This window comes from Poecile atricapillus, chromosome Z, assembly GCF_030490865.1.
Source record: "Poecile atricapillus isolate bPoeAtr1 chromosome Z, bPoeAtr1.hap1, whole genome shotgun sequence".
Taxonomy (NCBI): domain Eukaryota; kingdom Metazoa; phylum Chordata; class Aves; order Passeriformes; family Paridae; genus Poecile; species Poecile atricapillus.
In genome coordinates this window covers 29,972,051-29,991,873 of record NC_081289.1, presented here as the reverse complement: position 1 = coordinate 29,991,873, position 19,823 = coordinate 29,972,051, and the positions used below count along the sequence as shown (strand labels likewise).

At 39.2% G+C, this 19,823-nt stretch overlaps 2 protein-coding genes across 4 annotated transcripts in view; both read right to left on the bottom strand.

Annotated features, from left to right (window-relative positions):
• LOC131573653 (ankyrin repeat and sterile alpha motif domain-containing protein 1B-like) overlaps window positions 1–582 on the bottom strand; it is a 409,781-nt gene extending 409,199 nt beyond the window's left edge. For both annotated transcript variants that reach the window (XM_058827806.1, XM_058827807.1), the window contains exon 1: window positions 449–582. In XM_058827806.1, the coding sequence (XP_058683789.1) occupies window positions 449–582 (134 nt within the window). The remainder of the gene's footprint in view (window positions 1–448) is intronic.
• A 13,889-nt stretch (window positions 583–14,471) lies between these two features.
• Window positions 14,472–19,823, bottom strand: part of LOC131572766 (bridge-like lipid transfer protein family member 3B) — a 47,089-nt gene continuing 41,737 nt past the window's right edge. For both annotated transcript variants that reach the window (XM_058826092.1, XM_058826093.1), the window contains exons 19-21: window positions 18,304–18,412; window positions 17,227–17,396; window positions 14,472–16,513 (exon numbers count right to left, since the gene is read on the bottom strand). In XM_058826092.1, coding sequence (XP_058682075.1) covers window positions 16,388–16,513; window positions 17,227–17,396; window positions 18,304–18,412 — 405 coding nt within the window. In that variant the 3' untranslated portion in view covers window positions 14,472–16,387. The remainder of the gene's footprint in view (window positions 16,514–17,226; window positions 17,397–18,303; window positions 18,413–19,823) is intronic.

The following is a 19,823-nucleotide window of genomic DNA, read 5'->3' as shown; positions in this document are numbered from 1 at the left end:
AGCGAGGGTAGCAGCTATGGGTGAGGGTATGGGGTGAAGCTACGTCTTTTAACACAGAATTCCACAATGCAATGCCTTGTCTGTGATAAACACTTCCATCTGTGATTAAAGCAGAAATTTGAAGATGGAAATATCAAAGGAAGGGCAATTAATACATTGTATATATTAACGCAGCAGTCAAAACATAAGTTCTGCACCACAGCTAGTAACAAAATGAACAAGGACCCTGCAGGCGCAGTGAAGACAGGAAATTCAGTACCACTACATTAATAAAATGACTGCCTGTGACTTTAAACCCTGGCATGCTTGTACTTGGCGAGAGAGTGAACGATTTATTGTTACTATGAAGGATGCAGGAATGGAAATGAAGATGAGAGGGACGACGATAATGATGATAGGGAAGAACAGGTTAATACCCCCAGCATTTTATGGGGAACGATGTCCCTACCTCAATAAGCTGGATAAGGGAATAGCTCCAGATCCACTGCCCAGGATCCCTCCTTTCCTCCCAGAGAGGAGTTTCTCCACCAGAGCCACATTCCCAGTGCGAGCGGCTTCCAGCAGTTCCTGGTCCTTCCCCATGGTCGGGAACCAAGGAGCCCCCCACGGGAGAGCTGCACCCCGGGCCACAGCGGCCCCCTCCCTCCACAGAACGGTCTCCCCTCCCCAGACCCTGCCTCAGAGCAGAGCACAGCAGAGATTCCTGCAGTCCCTTCCAGACCAGCAGGAGCAGCAGCAGGAGGGAGGAGGAGAATCACCTCCTCCTAGTTTCACTGGATCATTTCTGGGTGGAGTGTGGAAGAAGGGGGGAGGCAGGGAGAGAGGGAGGACGAGGCCAATAAAGAACCTCCCCCCACTCCCATGCACACACAGCCCCGGCCGGGAGGATGGGGCGGGGGGAGAGGGCAGCCTCGGCCCGTGTAGCCGGACGGGCCGGCGGGGATAACGACCCTCACAGATGGACAGACGGACGGACGGACGGACGGACGGAAGCGGGGAGGAGCGGGCGGAGGGAGGGAGGGAGGAGGAGGCGCAGCCCTGCCGTGCCAGGCCCGTTGCTGAGGAGACGCGGCTGGCGCGCTCCCAGTGGCTGCCCGGGCGCGGCGCCCCCTCCGCCCGCCCCGGCCCCGCGCTCCGCGGCCGCCGCGCCCCCGGCCCGGCCCGGCCCGCGCCCCACTGCGGTGCCGGCAGCGCCGCCCGTCCCCCGCCCCGCCAGGTGCGCCGGCCGCGCCCCCCGCGGCGGCTCCGGGCGGCCTCTGGGCAGCGCCGGGCCGGGGGACGGCTCCCGCGCTGAGCACGGGGGGCGAGGGAGCCGCGGCGCGGGGGCCTGAGGGCAGAGCAGCCGCGGGAGCGGAGGGAGCAGAGGGCGGGCTCCTGCGGCGGGCGGCGAGGGACACGCACCGCCCGCGGGGCGAGCTGCCGGCAGGTGCGGGCGGGGCGAGGGGCCCGTGTGACAGCGCGGCGTGTGTGCGAGGCGGCGGCGCCATCCGCGGCCCCTGCCCATCCGGGAGCCCCGCACGGCTCCGCTGCGCGAACCGCGCGGGCGGAGAGGAAAAACCCGGCCCCGCGCAGGGCAGGAGCGAATCGGGCAGGCGGGACTGCCGGCACCTGCCGCACGCCAGGGTCGCCGCTTCTCAGGGTTTCCAAGGATAGGAGGTATAACTGAATATATTTGGTATCAAAGCCAGTCGGCCCTTCTGGAGCTCCCGGTTCTGTTACAGAGACCTTTTAATTTGTGTGACTTTTCCGGGCACCGAAAAGAATTGTTCCTCGTTGGATTTTGGGTTCTTTCAAGCAATGCTGAAAATACTCAGTGCTGGCCAGCTCATAGGCACATTCTTGACAAATGCACCGTTTGATGTTGTGCGTATGTGAGAAGTAAATCAGAGCCCCGTGTTGCTGTTTTAGTTTAGTAATTGGTGTAGGTAGGACCATAGGCAAATAAGTTATGATCCCTCACCGTTCCCCAACTGGGATCCGTGGCTCTCTCCCATGTGTTCCCACTCTCCTCTTGTGTTCACAAGAAGCAATGGGAACAATGGCAAAATAACATTGTGTTAGGCAGGATTCTAATGTTATGTTTTCAGAGAGTGTTTATTACACCAAACCTGTGGTACATTTAAGGCGGTGGAAAGATCCTTATTAATTTTACTAATGATTTGCTTTAGTTCCTGTCAGTAACGGTTTTACAGATGTTTTTGTGTTTCTGTGTCCTGTGTAACGTTCTGTTAGCTAATTGAACAATTTTAATATTTTAAATATTGATAGAAATTTCATTCTGGGGTCTGATTTTCTCTTACAAAATAAAAAAAACAATCCTTATGGAGACCTGTTATTTCAATAAAGTCATCCACAGAAACAAACCAGTATATTTTATCTAGAAAATGTAATTTACATAGTTTGTCATTTTCAGGGTGTAAAATGATGTCTTCTCCAATATTGTCAGCAGGACACAGAATTGAACACATGCATAAAATTATTCAGGACTCTCTAACTACCGCTTTTCTTATTGAAAGAGTTTGATATAAATAGCAATTTTAAGGCCTGATTCTGTGATCACAAGTGTTTCATTGTGGTTTGAATATATAAATGTATAATCACATGAATTAGGATTCATAGTTTAAGTCTTTAGTCACAGCAGAGTCACAGTGGAAAAGTGTAATTTAAAGCTGGGCTAAAAAGTTGAATCTTGTTGTCAGCCACTTAAACATTAACTAGTTCCCAAGAAATTAGCCATAAACTAAGAGCACCGCTGCATTCTGAATTCTTTTTAAGGTTGCCATAATTTCCCTGTATTCCTGCCTTGCTTCTGATTTTGTATGCAGTCACGTGTGTTGCCTGATAAACACCTTCTCACATGGATCCTCTGCATGCTCTGCATGAAGAGATTCCTTCAAGTTTGCTGAGAACCTCTGAAGAGGTGCCAGTATTCGGTGAAGAGCTAATCATAAGGCAGAGGTGTGTTCATAAACCTGCACATTTGTGAAAAACTAGATTAGAAGCAGATACTAAGGAAAATCTCAGGTTTTCAAGAATTTGTATTGTTTATGTGCTTGGATCAGCAGATGGCAAATATGACTCAGTATAAATGTTACATAATTCTTCTGGGGAAAATTAAGACTGTGCTCTAATTGAAATTATCGTCCAGAAAGCTGTTGAAGAACAGTATGGAGAATCAGCATAGAAATATCAATGGAGAAGATGCTTGCAGTAGCCAGCAAATTCAGAAAGATTTTATGAATGTAGCAAGGTTGAAAACCCCAGTAAACCCATAGCCTAGTGCCCAAAAAAAAACTGTGAAGGCCAAATAGAAGATTTTGTTTCATTAACAAATAGGGCAGAACAGAGTAACCCTATCAATTTGAAACGTAAAAAGGAATGTAAGCAGCACTATTTAATTGAAGGGTTAAACGTGGATAAATTCTAAGGGCTACTGAAGCAAAAAATTGAGAACATGGGCTGGTCTGTTTCCTAAGATGAAGTAGTAAGAAAAACAAAGTACCTAGACTGAGTTGAATGTAAGTGGTCAAACCCATTCATTAGATTAAGTAGACTCCTTTGTGTTTTTAAATGTCTTAGGTTTTTTTACTCCTGGTAATGTCAGGACAACACTGTGGAATGTTAAAAGTTGTATGTATGATAAATTAGTGAATTAGACATAGAATGTAGAAACACATTCTAGTTGTATAATTTGCAGTAGTTACAGATGGGAAAAATTATTTGTAAAACATCAAAGAGATCTTTCAAAATGTTATATGCTTTTTGAGCAGTGATGTTCTATATCACGGCAGAATTTTGATTCTATGATTTTAGTATTTGTGAAGACATTTTAAGTTATGACCACTGCAGCTGTCAGTGTCTAAGTGGCATCACACCTTCAGTTGCAAAATTTCTCTCAACACAACATATGCTTTACCTTCTGTTTTCTTCCATTTTCTAGAATACCAGAGAGAGCACTTAGCCTACCTAGAAATTCTTTAACTGGTTTGTCATTTGAAAGGACTAGAAGTGACTGTAAAAAGCAGGGAGTTTCCTTAATGTTTTTACAATGCAACTATCACTCGGCTTTGTTCTCATATCACTTCTTCATTTGACAACTTCTTCATTTCTTCCTCCTTCAGCCTCCCTGAATTAAAGGGAAATTAAATGGGTGCTTTCTAACATTCCATGACTTTTCCCTCTCTCTTTTCAAGCAGACACATGGAAGGGCGTATGAAAAACTGAGTTGCAGGTATTGAAGAAAACACTAAATCCATGATGTTAAAAAATAGTTGTGTAGAATAGCAAACATAATGACATCATATTTCAGGACTATGTATTATCAATTCTCTCATGTAAAGATATAGGGAAGGCCTAAGATTCTGATTACAAATTCTGAGGGGTATTCTGAGACAGAGCACAAAATGCTAGAATAAACCATCAGCCCTTTTTGACAGCAGAAAATAAATTAGCATTAAATAGGCCTGATTATTATTCTAATTTTTGGGCTGCCCAAGAGAAAGCAGTATTTTTCATGCAAGTGTTGGGTGGCAAGTGGTTTTCAGTCTAGACATTGTCTTTTGCTTTTTAGAGTGTATATCTACAGCATAAAAAAGAACTATGAGCTCGTGAGGCCAGGTGTGAATGCCATCATGTCCTGGTTCCCTGCCAAGGTGGAACCCAGATGCAGGTCAGCCCTCCTCAGGGATAGGCTCAGCAGGTAGATGGCACAGTGGACATGGCCTCGGTTTGGAAAACTGGGACACACCATAATACTCACATGATGCTTAGTTTAGCTCTCACCACTGAAATATGCAAAAGGACTTGCATCCTCCCCCACTGTAAAAGAAAATTATAGAAACTGAAGGTACTAAAACTAACTCATGAGGGATGTAAAAACACCAAGAGTTCTGTGGTCTTAAAACACTGCACAGATTCTTGGATTCACCCGATGAAGCAGAAGCTGAAATAACATGAGAGAAAAGCCATTTTTGACAACTTATCCACAACAATCCTGTCTCTGACCATACAATTCTGACTAGATCCCATTTTCTATAAACACTTACTTCCTTTCAAGCATGTTGGAAATTTTTCAAGGGAAAAGAATTGAAAACTGGTCCCTTAGTGATGTTGTACAACAGCAAGATGCCATCCCAGCATTTGCAATGACCCCACACCATCATTCTTATGGGGCTCTAAACACATTGCAGAAGAGGAAGAAATTAAACTGTGATTCTGTCTCACAGCCACTAACCTACAGAGTCATCTGAATATACCATGGGAAGTGTGCTGCATTCCTCACAGGGCTGAAACATCCCACTGCTGGAAAGTGTCAAGGACACACAGACTGCAGGCTGTGTTAGCGCTGGAGAGCTGAACCTGCAGAATATGGGCATGGGATAGTACTGACAGAAAGTCAAATCTGTCTGCTGTGCCATTTCCAGTACAATTGTGATTTTGCTTTGATGGCAGATGCTAAGGTTAACTGGGATATCTATACATATCTTTACATGTATTTCTTGTGTGACAGCAGGTGGGATTAGCAGTATCATTATTCATCCAATCCTTCTGCTCTATGTTAGGTTTACATCAGTGTGCTCTCAAAATATGCTTGAGACTATTTTTCATGCATTAGAGAGAAATGCACAATCAAATATGAGTTGGTAAGAACAGCATGCTGATGAGATGCCCCAGTCCAGTGTGTGCTGACAGATACAGTACAGTATTAAAGCTCTGCATGTACTACTTAATGCACAGCTTATTGCATAAAAAACAACTTACTTCTACCTTTGATACATTGCAACCTCTTTCGGACTGTAAAATCTTTTCCTCTTCTTATCTTCCCTTGAGGATGTGTACAACATTGCCTGCACATTAGATTTTGACTGCCTGAAAGAAGGATCATAGAGAAGTCTCAGCTGAAACATGCAAGTGACAAGGGACTGCAACTGCAAGTACAGACAGCTGGTAGAATTGTGTGCAAGTGTTATCCATCAGTAACATCCAGGAAAGCACCATGGGGGGGCTGGTGCACTATAAGGCAGTAGCATAGTTAGAAGTGTTCTGCCAGGGGGTCTATTCTGGTTTTGTCTCATCTAATAGTAACTATCCTACATGAATACATATCACTTCTCAGAACTGATGTAAATGGTTGAGTGAACACTCATACATCATGCATTCTTTAGGTGTGTTTGTATTTGTGCATACATGTGGTGATGACCAACAAGGCAGAATGCATCTGAAATTTCAAAGGAGAAATACATGACAAAGACAGATTTTTGATTAATGTTTCAGTAGGAATTAACCTATAACCAAATGGACACTGCACTCTTTTTTTTTCCCAGTATAGAATTCTCAAATGTACAGTCTTCCACTGATTCTCTTACTAACTTTAATTTGCCAAATCCTTGCAAGTTTTAGCTTTGATGCTTATTCTTAACACAAATTAAGCAGATAGCTAACTTTGCACTGGATTTTTGGTCTGCCCAGGTTTTTTTCCCCGTGGATATAACTATTTGTGGTAAAAAAGTAGTTGACATTTCAACTACCAGGGCCTTTCTTTACAGGCCAAGTCCAAGGTGTTCACTGAAGTTACAGTCCCATAAGTAAAGGCTTTGTTGAAACAAATCACTAAATAAAAGTAACTTCCCTGGACCAGATTCAATTCCTCAAAGAGTCTGAAGGACCTCAGATCTAACATTCACGAAATGAAAATGATGACGTGTGAGCTATTGTTTCAATTGGCCTTGGTACTAGAAGTGTGGAAGGTGGCAAATATGATCCTAATAACTCCTGAGGGCTTGAAGGGGACTGAGTTGATTTGCATGTGTGGAAAATTGGTAGACACCTGGCTGCATACAACAGTGAAGATTCAGTACAGCTTTTGGAGAAGCAAGTCATGTCTCTTGTTTCTATTGGAGTTCTTTGGAGGAGTCAAAGAGCATATAGAAAATTGCAAGTCAATCAATAGGTTCTATTTGGCTTTCCAAAAAGCTTTTGACAAGGTCCTTAGAGAATACTTTTAAAGAAATCAAATTATTCTTAAGGAGGATGATTCTCTTGTGAGTGGACAGTTGGTTAAAGGAAGGAAGGTAAAAGGGAAAAATGGCTAGTTTTCACATTGGTGTGGTTATATACCTCTTACCTCAGCACATATATACACAGTTATATACCTCTCAATACAGCACAGCTATATAGAGGTCTCCTAGGACCTGCAATGTCCAGCAGACTCATAAAGAGCCTCTGAAGAGAATAAGAAGTGAAATAAAGTAGCAAAACAACAGGTTTCAGGACAAAATAAAAAACTGAGTATGAAAGAGTACATTGTTCTAGTAGATGTTCTAGTAAAACAGAAGGTGCATATACAACCACAGAAGGTACATATACAACAACCACACAGTTATTCTGATGTTACGGGTACTGCTGCTCTCTGTCAAAAAACCCCCACCAACTAATATCAAATTTGTTGGAAATGTTGATTTTGTGAAACTGGTACTTAGCTCCTAGCACAAGATTAGGGCCCCAACATATTTTATTCAGTTAGCCCAACAGTAAAAAGGTTCTTCATTCTTAATTACTTCTTCAAGTCCCACAAAACAATATTCTAGAGTGTTTAAATCAGACAGCTAGTCCTGCACTGCCTAGGGAAGAAAGTTATTGCTTTTTGAATGAGGACATGGTTATGCAGTGCATTTCTTAATCTCAATTACCTCTTGTGTAACTGGATTACAAAGGAAAATATTAACATGAGTAATTTGTTTGCTGACGTGCAACTCCCTCATTTTGAGCCTTCTAACAATGCAATAGGTCTTGGTCTAAAGAAATAATTGGTAAAGTGTATGGCTAAGCCCGCCAATTAATTTGATTTACACTTATTCATCTGAACTGAAGGTGACTATCAACCCCAGGCAAAAAGCCCTGATTTTATTTCTGCAGCTAAGTAAAAGCTAAGATCTCAAAGGAAGAACCATGCACAAAAAATTGTTCCATGTAAGATTAATGATTCAAGAACGTAACAGCATACTGACCTACCCCAGAGCATCAGTAGCAAAGGTAGCAGAGAGGATTACAGGAATACCAGCGTGTCTGCAACAATCTTCTAACTGGAGCTGATTCAGAAAAACAGATCTAGGAATTAATCTTTGCATTTTTTCACATTGGAAGAAAACTGGTGCAGCTATTTGTGATAGAAGTTCTATTTCCATATTCTATTAAGAGAATAGAAAGTACAGAGACAGGCTCTGCTATGGATATGCAAATAGGCTGGCATAATCCTAGAAAAATACGCAATAATTAATGCAAAGTAATCTTTAATCAAATAATTAAGCATACAACAATTTGGAGCTAAAAAGATCCACCTCCAGTAAAGCTGGGCAAATAACTAAAGTAGGATGAATAATTCAAGTAGGAAAATTCTGAAGTCACATAAATGTGATAACTGCTGTTTTCTTACATTTGTTTCCTCTTTTCACACCTCTGGACCTACCACACACTGTAGTTTTCTGAAAATAGACTTTCTAATGGCAAATGAATGAGCTTCTATGACACTACTATCTTATCACATCATTCCTTTTTATATTGAAAATGCAATAAAACATTTTTTAAACTTGAAACATCAAAATATGGAACTGCCCAGTTTTATTTTGATGTTGGTATTTCATCAAACTATTGCTTCTCTCAGCAATATCCCAGTGAAGACACTACCCTGCATTAGCCCAATCCCTTTTCACAGAAACCTTCAGGTTGGAAAAGCCCTTTAAGGTCATTGAGCCCAACCATTGCCCCACCAGTGCCAAATGGACTGCACTGTGTACATGGAGTGTTCCATATACACATCTTTAAAATATCCTCAGGGATGTTGCTTCCACCACTTTCCTGGCTAGACTGTTCCAGTGCTTGACAACCCTTTTGGTCCAGAAATTTTTCCTAATGTCCAACCTAAACCTCCCCTAGTACAATTTGAGGCAGTTACCTCTTGTCCTATCACTTGTTTCCTGTGAGGAGAGACAGAAACATCTCACCACCACCACCATTTGAGCAAGGAAACAACAGCTCAGATTTGCTGTCGAAGCCAACTCAATTTCTTTTTTTTCCTGGTAAGATTGTTTTTACATCAAATCATATTTTCCAATTATTTGGTAATGTTTTGATACATTTTGTAATGTATTGTAATGTGTGATATAATGCACATTATGTATACAGTAACTAAGCATTCATAGCACCTGATTTAATTAATATTCAGCTTATCTGTTTATTGTGCCTTTCTCTTTTGCTGTAATTTTTAAATTTCCTTTCACAGAAATTCTCAGTCTCTCTTTTCTGCTTCCTTCTATAGTACAACTCTCTTTCTCATGTCCCTGTTAGGATGGTTGTAGTGAAAATGTACACCATGCTGAGGATGTGTTTGTGCTACAGCTCTGCCTTATCCTTTTTTAGTTACACACAGCTTCAATTAAGTTCTCACAGTAATCACCTCCAGTGTTTCAGGCTCAGAATCTTCTGGCAGGCCTGTTTCCAGTGGATATCAGGAATGGTAGTGGGTGAGATTGGATACTGAGTATCTGATACTTAAGTTTCCTGTTATTCATAAATTCCACTTGATGTAGAGTCTCCTGATTGCCGTAAGTTTCTAAGGGTCCTTAAAGTGAAAGGACATCAGCAAAGTGGAAGATTATGACAGTGTTCGTCAATTAATATCCAGCTATCACATGTAGTATGATGATGTTCCATATATGACTTTTATCACCAGATGGAGAAGAAAAAAATAAATCTTTTACTGTCTATACATTACTATTTGCTACTAAGTAAAAATATTCCTTTTGATTCCAGCAGCTGTGGATTTAAAGGCAGCCACACTGACATTAAGGATGACAGCTGTTCAGCCACATAGGAACACATTTTGATGAATAAGTCGCTCAGAATTTGTTCTAGTGTATTGTTTTCCTTATGCTTATTTCAAACACTCTCCCTTTTTCCTCCTTGACTTACAGTAACTAAATAAGAGACATGTTCTGCATAATGAAAAGGCAAAGGAGATTAACTCTAGGTTGCCTTTGCTTGCTGAAGTGTTTTGTCAAGTCCCATTTCAAGGAGTTTTTTAAATCTTCTTAGCATTATGACTTTGAAGGTATTCTTTCCTGTTGCATAAGCTGAAAATGCTTTTGATAATTGCAAAGGAAGGTCTAAGAACAGCGTTCAGGTCATGACCCCTCTCAGATATATCTTAAGATGAGCATGAAGTAGAGTTTGAAACTCTACTTGTAGTTTCCATGAGTTACTTTGCCAGCTGATTTGGAAGGATTTAGGACACAGTTAAAGCAAATAGCTTTGATACAGCTTTAAAGAATTTCTCAATGACTGTTTGCAACTTACCATATTTCTTACATTACTTCTGGATAGTAAATAAAATGCTGGGGATGACATATTTTTTATAATTATTTAAAAAAGCTGTGGTATAAATACTTTCAAGTATATATATATATATATCTCTAAATACAAACTCAAAAAGTCTGTAAATAGATATATATTTTTTTGTTGAATACTGCAGCAATAGCAAATCTCATGTTTGGAATGAAGTGATTTTTCAGGAGACTTGCCGTTATCCTACTGCTAAGTTTGAGCAGAGAAGCCTCATTTCTACATCCAACTCAGTTCATGTGAGCAGCTGTGATTTTGCTGGTGTCCAGTATATTGTCACATTCTGCAACATGTTCTAGTATGTGGCACTGCAGGATGACATCTTAAAAAACTCTCCATTGTACCTATCTTGAGTTGCAGCCTCTTGTTAGAAACAGAATTAAAAATAAGTGGAAGGAAAAAACTACATTAATATTCCAGAGAAACGAAGAGACAGCTGCTTTCTATGCTATTTTCTCTATTTGACAAAAATAAAGCTACCCCATTCCTCCAGTAGATTTTATATAAATTGTTTTTCTATCTGCTTAGTCATTCTGCCTGGAAGTTTTTGAATAGCCAAAGAGGATATAAAAAGAAATAACTCCAGATAATTTACCACACAGTATAGTGTTAATATAAACTGTCATGTTAGATTACCATCTGGCGAAGGTGGGTAAGGTAAGCATTTGTAAAGGATTGCATTTGGTTATTCCCAGAGAAACATAGGAAACTTCTCTGTATGTTCCTTTTATTAAAAACGAGGTGTTTTTTCTAGTTAGCAAGGAAATTGAACAAACAAATTGTTGACACAAAGGTGGAGCTTTTTTTTTTTTCCTATCCTTTCCCAAGGATAGGAAAACCAGAATAATTTATTCTACACTTTTAAGAGAAAAAGATGAAGCACAAAAAATGCGATAAAAATCTTACCATAAAAGGGAAAATATGTAGAAAAATAAGTTTTTATAATTTATTTAAAGCTAAAAGGGGAAAGAAAATCTTTCTTCTGCCACCGTTCAGGCAGTTCATGTGATTTACTTAAAGAGGAAAACATATGTCATAAACAAGGCAGTAGAATCAACTCCAAGGTATCTAAATTTGAAAAAAAAACCCACCACCACCGCCTGATTTCCAGTCATGTTATGAAATGGAGCGTGGGAAGCTGACGGAAGCTCCGGGCTGTCTGTCCGGTGACCCTTCCCGGGGACGGCTCCCGCCGCGCCCCCCGGCGGCAGCGCTGCTCAGCGCGGGGCCGCACCGGCAGCACAGCCACCGGCAGGGACTGGAATTCTCGCTGCAAACTCCACGTTACTACAACCATGTCATTACACGGACAGAAGCTGTTTCTGGCAGTTGCACCTTCCGTGGGACCGGTGGAATGAGGGTTGCAGATTTGTTCCACAGATAAGTTGTGTAGAGGGTGCCTCTTTATTCAGCACTTACTGCCTCAGACTACCGCTTCCGAAGCGCTCGTTTTTCCATGTTCTGTCATATGTTTAAAATACTTACCGATTACCTAACTCAAATTAAATCATGGTGTTTTCAAACAGACTCTGTCCTAGGAAAACTGCAGTAACCGGTTCATGCATTATGCTCCACAAAGTGCCTTCTTACTCTCAAAGAAGATACGGCCTAAGTACATCTTATTTTTACTTCCAAAACAATGCTCTCAGTGATTGTTAAAACAACATTAAGATTTAATACTGAGATTACATGGCAGAAAACTTTAGGAAATACATATATTCCACTTCCACTCATACTAAAATGAGTGATGGCAACAAAAAGAAAGGCAGGAGAGAGTGAAGGAATAATAGAATACAGATACTTTAATGCAACTGCTTAGGAGTGGCTTGGGCAATGGCAGACAAAGCCAAAAAACGACCTTTTAAAAAAGTTATTATCTACCCATTTAATTAGGTGGCAATATGAAAGATTCATCTCTTTGGGATGCAGAAGTTACCCCTTATAATGGGAGAGAACACAGGCTATCAAGAGTTGAGTTGATTTTTGAAGATTTAATTCCTGCAACTTGTTCCAGCTAGCACGTAGCATGACACATACTTGCTAGACATTCTATAGTATTTGAGAAGCTGAGAGTTGCAAGAAAGTTCTTGAAACATTAAAGTGTTCAAAAATATCTTCCATAAACTTTAAAATCAGAACAATTTTTTTATATAAGCATGCTAAAAATACCTAAAACTGTAAACAACTACACAGCTTTTATTTACCAGCAATCTTAATGCTTTTTCCCAATTTTATTGAGAAGCAAAGCTTTATTCGTCCAGCAAAGACCACTATTCCTATCAAAGTTTTGCATCCCTTAACAGCGATTAGCATGATCTTTGTGCTGCTAGTGCTCTCAGGTTTCCTGTTGTTACTAAGACGAGGAGGTCACTGGCAGAGAGCTGAGTGGAGTGAGCTGAGCACGCTGCTTGGTGCTGCACCACTGGGAGCCACGCGTGAGCCTCAGCACTAGAGCTGTGCTTCAGCACTACAAAGCCTGCCACTGGGTTCACAATGAGGCACAGGAAATGAGGCTGCTATTCCAAAGTCAGTCAGCAGAAGTGAAGAGGCATGGGTTGGAATTAAAAAAAGATAAGGTTGTATTGCAGGGCTGTCAAAAAACTAATTTCCCTGCAGGGAGGGGTGAATTAGTGGATTTCACAGCAAGTGCCCACAATGTCATTGCTACTTAACATACCAGAGAGATGATGTTCTGTTCCTGCAGTAGAGAAAAATACATTCATTTATACCAACAACTGAACTGGAATCTGATGTACTTTCTAAAACGTGCAGATGACAACAGTGAGCTGAAAATCGACTTGAAGCATTTTGTAATTAATGTTTTAAGAACTAGACCAACGCAAGCACATTATTTTATATAGAAACCATTATGTCCATCATTACTTACCTGAAATCTGGTCACTGGAGGGAGTTTGCTTCTGCTATACTTACATACATTTCGTACTCTTGGAATTGTAGATGCTTGAAACAAGTCTTTACTTTTATTATCCCAGTCTCCTCACATTTATTATAAAATTATTTTGAATAAAGGTAACCATTATCATGGCAGACATTGGAAGTTTTCTGCAGCTACCAGTTATCCTTTGAAGATCACTTGTGATCCCAGATTAAGACACCCAAATAATTTTCTAACTGAGAAACAGACATGGCTAATGGAAGTGGGAAATAAAGGACTTAGACGGAAGGGGCCTGAGTAGGTATGATCTCTACAAAGCTCCCTCTTCACTGAGCCTTTTATAATTAATACTGTAAGGCCACAGAATTTTGATTTAAAACTGCTGCTTACCAACAAAATTAGAATTGCAGTGAGAACGGGAACAGCACATGCCAGAAGGATTCAGTGGCCAAGCATGGGAAAGGGCACAGTTTTCAGGTGAGCTAATTGAAAGCTTCATTAGACATTAAACCAGCATTTCTAAACAAGATGAAGAGTGTTAAGCTAAACTGTAGACCAGTTTAAATTTCCACAGAAAATGTAAAACAAAACATGGTAACAGTTTTCCTAACAGACTTCTGGAGTCAGTTTTCTATATGCAATTAAATTCTCCAAACTGTCTTCTACTTAGGTCTTTGCAGAATAAAAGCAAGAGGCTCTACTGATAGTACAAACTTCCTGTCTAGGAAGGAAGCTATGAACACCAGCAGAGCCTTGAGGATGAATTAAGTAATTTTTTTTAATTCTGAGGCTTTTCGTAACTATGTTTAGTATAGCCTATTAGAGCTTAGTTTAACTTTGTATTTTCAAACATTAATTTATTAACTCTCCCTCTGCAGATTTTTTCAATAGCAAAACACATTCGACACAGTACTATCAATCTCAGTATTGTCAAGCTCACAACCAAGCACACCCATCTCCTCTGAACTGTCCACTGGTGATTTTCATTACTGTTCAACAGCCATGAAGGAGAAATGTATTCAGTTATAATGAAGTGCTAGGAACTGATACCCTGAATTTCAACAACTGTACTGAGAAGGGTGGGTTTGGGCTGTTATTCTGGATTTGATTTGCAATTGTTTGGTTTTTTCAAAAAAAAAAAAAAGCAAGTTTTAGTTTATGTAGTAAAAAAACCCAGGCATTTGATATTGCTATTTATTTCTTTTTAAAAATTAGATAATTCTCAATGTAATATTCTAGCAACATGCTACTAAGCACTCTATACATTCCTTCTTCAGAATAATTCCAACTAGATCTTGGCAAGGATAAACCAAATAAGAATTACTTTAATAGTACCATCCAGAGTTAAACCAAAGGAGAACTCCTCCCCTGAATCTGACATTGTATTTATGTGTAATTGCACCACTCATATTTAATACTGTGTTGTTTTATATAACTATTTAAATACAAGTATTTTGCTTCTCTAATAGAAATATTGTATGTCTATTTTTTCATCTAATTCAGAATAATAAAATAAAAATTTCCATGGGCATTAAGAAGAGTTTCAACTAGGATTTCATATGGCAGGCTTTAAAATATTGCCTGAACCAGTTCTTCCACAGAGTTCTTGATTAAAATCTGTACAGTTTCAATAACTATTTCCAGCAGTGCAAATTATATGCCCTTCAAAAAGTTTTGATGAAAACCATTTTAATTAAAACTGGTTTGACAACCTGAATATGCAAAGTCAAACCACAGGATACTAAATACTTTTTGAGATTTGTTTGCTTATCTACAAACAGAACTTCCCTCCAATATCCTATGGAGCAGAAACAATTGTGGTAGCAATTAAAAGATTTTCATTTGTCAGATTCAAGGTCACTAGTTAAATTATTCTATCAGTTTTAATTCCAGCAAAGACAATCTCTTACAGGCATGTATGGTTTTGTACATTGTTTCCTAAGTTGTTTAGAAGCACACTCTTATAGTCTCTATTTTACAGTGTTGTGCTTTTTTACTTTTTCATCTGTACCAGTTTTTAGCTGAAAATTATTGTTCCATTTGTACAAATTACCCATTATTTAAACTGTATAATTACATTTCATGTAATCTCACAATTTCACTGGGTAATTAAGTGACTCTCTACAGCTTTTTTTATCAAAAAAAAGCGCAATATACAATCAATGAATCCCAGTAGGATTTTTCCCCCTCACAAGCACTGACATTATTTAAATAAACTGAACCAAATCCTTGGGCATGTCTGATAAGTTGTGCAGGAATCAGACATGCATGCAAAATGGCTCAAAGCTCACCTGTCACGAAGGGCCAGATCCTACATCAGGGCTACATCCTCTTCACACAGAAAGGAAAAATAAAGTGTGAATGTGTAAATTACATCAGCTGTACAGATACAGTGGACCTTCATGCAGAAGGAAAGCCCAATAGTATGCCCTCTTATTTAAATTCTCCAGCATTTACTGTTTTATTTTAGGAGTGCATATGGAAAGGATATATGGAACTCTATAGCACCAGAGGAATATACTTAAAATCCTCTCGGGGCAAATTACACTGAATGTAGGGCCAGTTTAGGGCTGGTATTTTAATTTTCAGTAGCTATACTATTCTAGAGGATCTAGCCTGTATCATCATAGTGCAAATGTAACCTCTTGTATAGATATCTTCTGGCAACAATCAAACAACATAACCTTAGAAAGAGAGGTACACCTTGTTAGTGAGGCATGGTGCATGGACTCTTATGTACCCAGGCACCTTCTTTCATTGCTGAACCATCCACTTTTCAGAAAACATCTTAAATACAACGTTTCTTTTGATAATATTAAAAGTAGATGATATGATTTTTTTTCTCAGTAAATTAATAAAGTACAGTATAAACTGGTTATTCCAAAATCATTTCAGTTTAAAATGGGCTGAGAAAAATTACAATGTTTAATGATAATTTCAGAATAGTACCTGGTTCACAAACAATTTCTTTGTAATGAAAAAACTGTCTGTAAGCAAAAAAATAACCACATTTTCAAGTGATTTGCAAACAGTATTTTAGGTACCACCACCACTTGCAGTTCTGATGAGGATGCTTTGCACCAATAGAACACTGTCCTACTGATGATCAACATTCATCTTCTTCATGCGATGAAGCAGAGCATCCTTTTCCATTTGGACCTCAGCAAGAGCCATTTTGGCTTTGGCTAGCTCCTGTTTGAGACATTCATTTTCTTCAATAAGCTGAAATGATCGGGTTAGAAAAGAAATCTATTAGTATACCTCCATACTGATGAGTTTTTCCATTACAGTAACTTTTAAAATACCTAATGCTCCCATTCATTGCTGGGTGGAGGATTGCTGAGGCTGAGTCAACTGCAACTGATTCTCAGTATGTGTAGAACATGGAGAGAATTGATACCATTAAATTGATACCATTTTTGATACCAAAAGGTGGGATAGCCAGTGCTTCAGCTATGCCATTTCCATTCTGGAGTAGAATGGAAATGACCCAAGATTCTAAGTTCTAGGAACAGATTCTTACCAGAAAGACAGTGAGAAAAACAGCCAAATTATTGTGTGGCTTCTGTCATCATCCATTCAAAATCTATGTATGACTGATAGATTAGTAAGGGTCTGACCAAACAGCCAAGTCCCTTGTCTTTGGCAGCTGTGTGGTACAGGAATGAGGGAGATAGGGAGAATAAAACTCCCTTATAAAACTCCCTCTGACATAATGGAAAAGAGTCACTGTGCAGTGCATTATTACATTATTTAGAAAGCAGTATTAAATTGCTGAACCACACTATAATATCAACAATCCATATTTTCCACCTCAGACTTCTAAACAGAAGAGTATCACAGGCTCATCCCCAGATAGCCTTAAAATTATGATTAATAATGATTGTAATATAATTTTGAGGGAGCAAGGTGAAGACAAAATGAGTTCTTAATACCTCATTTTTAAGGAAGTCAGATGAATCCCTGCTTGATTTAGAAGGTCTGGGTGTTTCCCAAGCAGTTTGCGTGGCTTGGTCCTGTGTTTTACGTTCAACAGATCCCACTGCTTGCTGCAATGTACTGCTTGAATTCTTCATCTTTGACACATCATTTACTTTTTGATTGTCTGCATTACAGAAATAGTGTGCAGGGATTTTGTAAAAAAAAAAAATTTAAGCTTTATTCTTATCAATACAAAATTAAACCCACCTAAAACAAATATAATATTAAGTACATTGATATTTGTGTCTCAAAATCAAATTTAAGAATAAAATTTAATTTAAAACATAACCTTTTAGAAGATGAAAGAAACAATATGTAACTTCCAGCCTGAAGAAAATAAACACATTTTCATACCAACCTGTATTATCACCACCGAATATGCACTCTGAATAATCAGAAATTTGAGAACTATTAATATTGCTATTAACATACTGTCTCCAGGTCTCTCTGAAGACTGCATTTACATTTAAAGACATAGTGTGATAAACCTGCAGAATCAAGTTTTTAAATTAGAAAATAACTTCAATTACTTGGCATTAAAGAAACTTTCTAGCATTTGTAACTGAACTGCACTATAACATCTGTTAAAATATACTGTTGTACATCAAGGGAAGAAGTCAGGGTCATGGTTTTACAGTAGTTTCTACTACTAGCTGCAACACAAAACAACAAAAATGGTAACCACCTTGGTAATCTGTAAAGAAAGACAATTTTTTAATTTGCTTTGCAGCAATAAAGGAACCCTAAACTTATCATGATGAAGTGATATGCACTGATGAAGCATATCCTGATGACATTATAAGCATATTTTTATTTCTCCCAGGTTGAGTCAGCTGTGAGTTCTCACAGCCAATACACTATTCAAAAAGATAATCTTCCTTTTTGTGACTACACTTAGAATTATGGCATATGGCAACACAGCTTACACAAATTATCATCAGTTATCTCTTCATAATTAGTCCCATGTATGCAAAAAGGAAAAAACAACAGGATTACAGAACTGAGATATGAAGGTGCAGGAACATACAAACCTCTAATGAGAAAAGTGCCATCATCATTTCTTTCTATCCAGAGTATGTCAATATGCAGTTTTATGGGTACAAGCTCAGATGCCTTAAGATTTTCACGTGGACTATCATCCTAAAAAATACACATAATAAAAAAAGAGTTAACAGGGAAATCAAAATAGATAATTGGGATGTTTATTTAAAAATAAGTGGATTTAATGAAAGTTGAAAGGGAATGTTTCAGAGAAGAATCTTCTAATGGGACCTCCACTAAACTTTGGCTTCATTTTTTTCCCCCAAGGATTGTATTAAAGGCTGAAAATTATCTCTGGAGTAAGTCTGCTGAACTCAATATATAGTCCGATTAAAATACTTCAAAGTGTTTTTACAGACATCTCAATAAGATTATATCCCAACTCAAGACATTTGTTAGCTCAGGAGCTCTCTGAATCACAGATAAGAAGCCTGTGCTATATAGTATCTGATTTTCCCTTGAACTACTTAAAGATTGAATGGGTACAGCTATCATTCTTGAGCAGATTTTGTTTTTTCAGAATTTAGTTTGGGATGACACCAGCTGCAATTTCATTATACTACTGTATTTAACAGAAGAGAAGCTTCACAAATTACTTCTTTGGGGTCTCCCCAGTAAGTCTTTATAGTTCATTATCCCTGTCAAACAGAATAACACAGACGGTATAATCAGAAACTATATCTATCAGAAGTAAAAGTGTACCAAGAAAGCCATTGAGATATAGCTTCCAAAGTTTCTTGAAACAGCATTGAGACTGCAGCAGAAAATGCAAGTAATAAAATAATCTTTCTTAAATTCCTCCCTTGCCATGAAACACACTGCATCAAGTCTCATGCAGAAAAAATAAAAGAACATACTGCATTGAATAGGAGATGCAGCACACATTTGAACCGTATCTTCTTACTCCTTAATACCCAACAACTCTATACAAATGAACCATCTCTATGTCACATTTGCAGTTTGTCAACCATCATGAGTAACTTCACCATGACTTGTGTGCACTGCTGAGTGAGCACTTCAGTGCTTTTACTGCCAAGTAGAATCTTGTTGCCAGCTTATTATTGTACATTCCCCATCTCAAGCAGCTGCTTTCTCAAGAACATTTTGCGTAAGTCTGCCTTCTTGCCAATAAACTAGCACAATCCTGGTTTTAAATGCAAATGACTATATGTAAAGACTTCGTTATTTGCATTTGGGAATTCATGTTTGTGATCCACTGAAATCAGAGGAACAGATCCACAGTTCTTACAGAAAATGCTTGTGCTATGCTAATCCTGTAGAGGAGGAACAGCTCTAAAAGAATGCCCCAAGATCTTCAGGGGATGGAAGGGCTGTATCACTGAGGGAAGGAATACTGATGTATTCTTTAGTAGAACACAAGAAAACTGCCTTTCCAGTCAATAATGATCTTGGCAGAATAAAGACCTTAGCCCCAGATTGAGAACTGGAGCTGCTTTTCCAATCCTCACCCTGTTCAAAGTTTCTATGAGTGATTATTACTGTCCAAAGC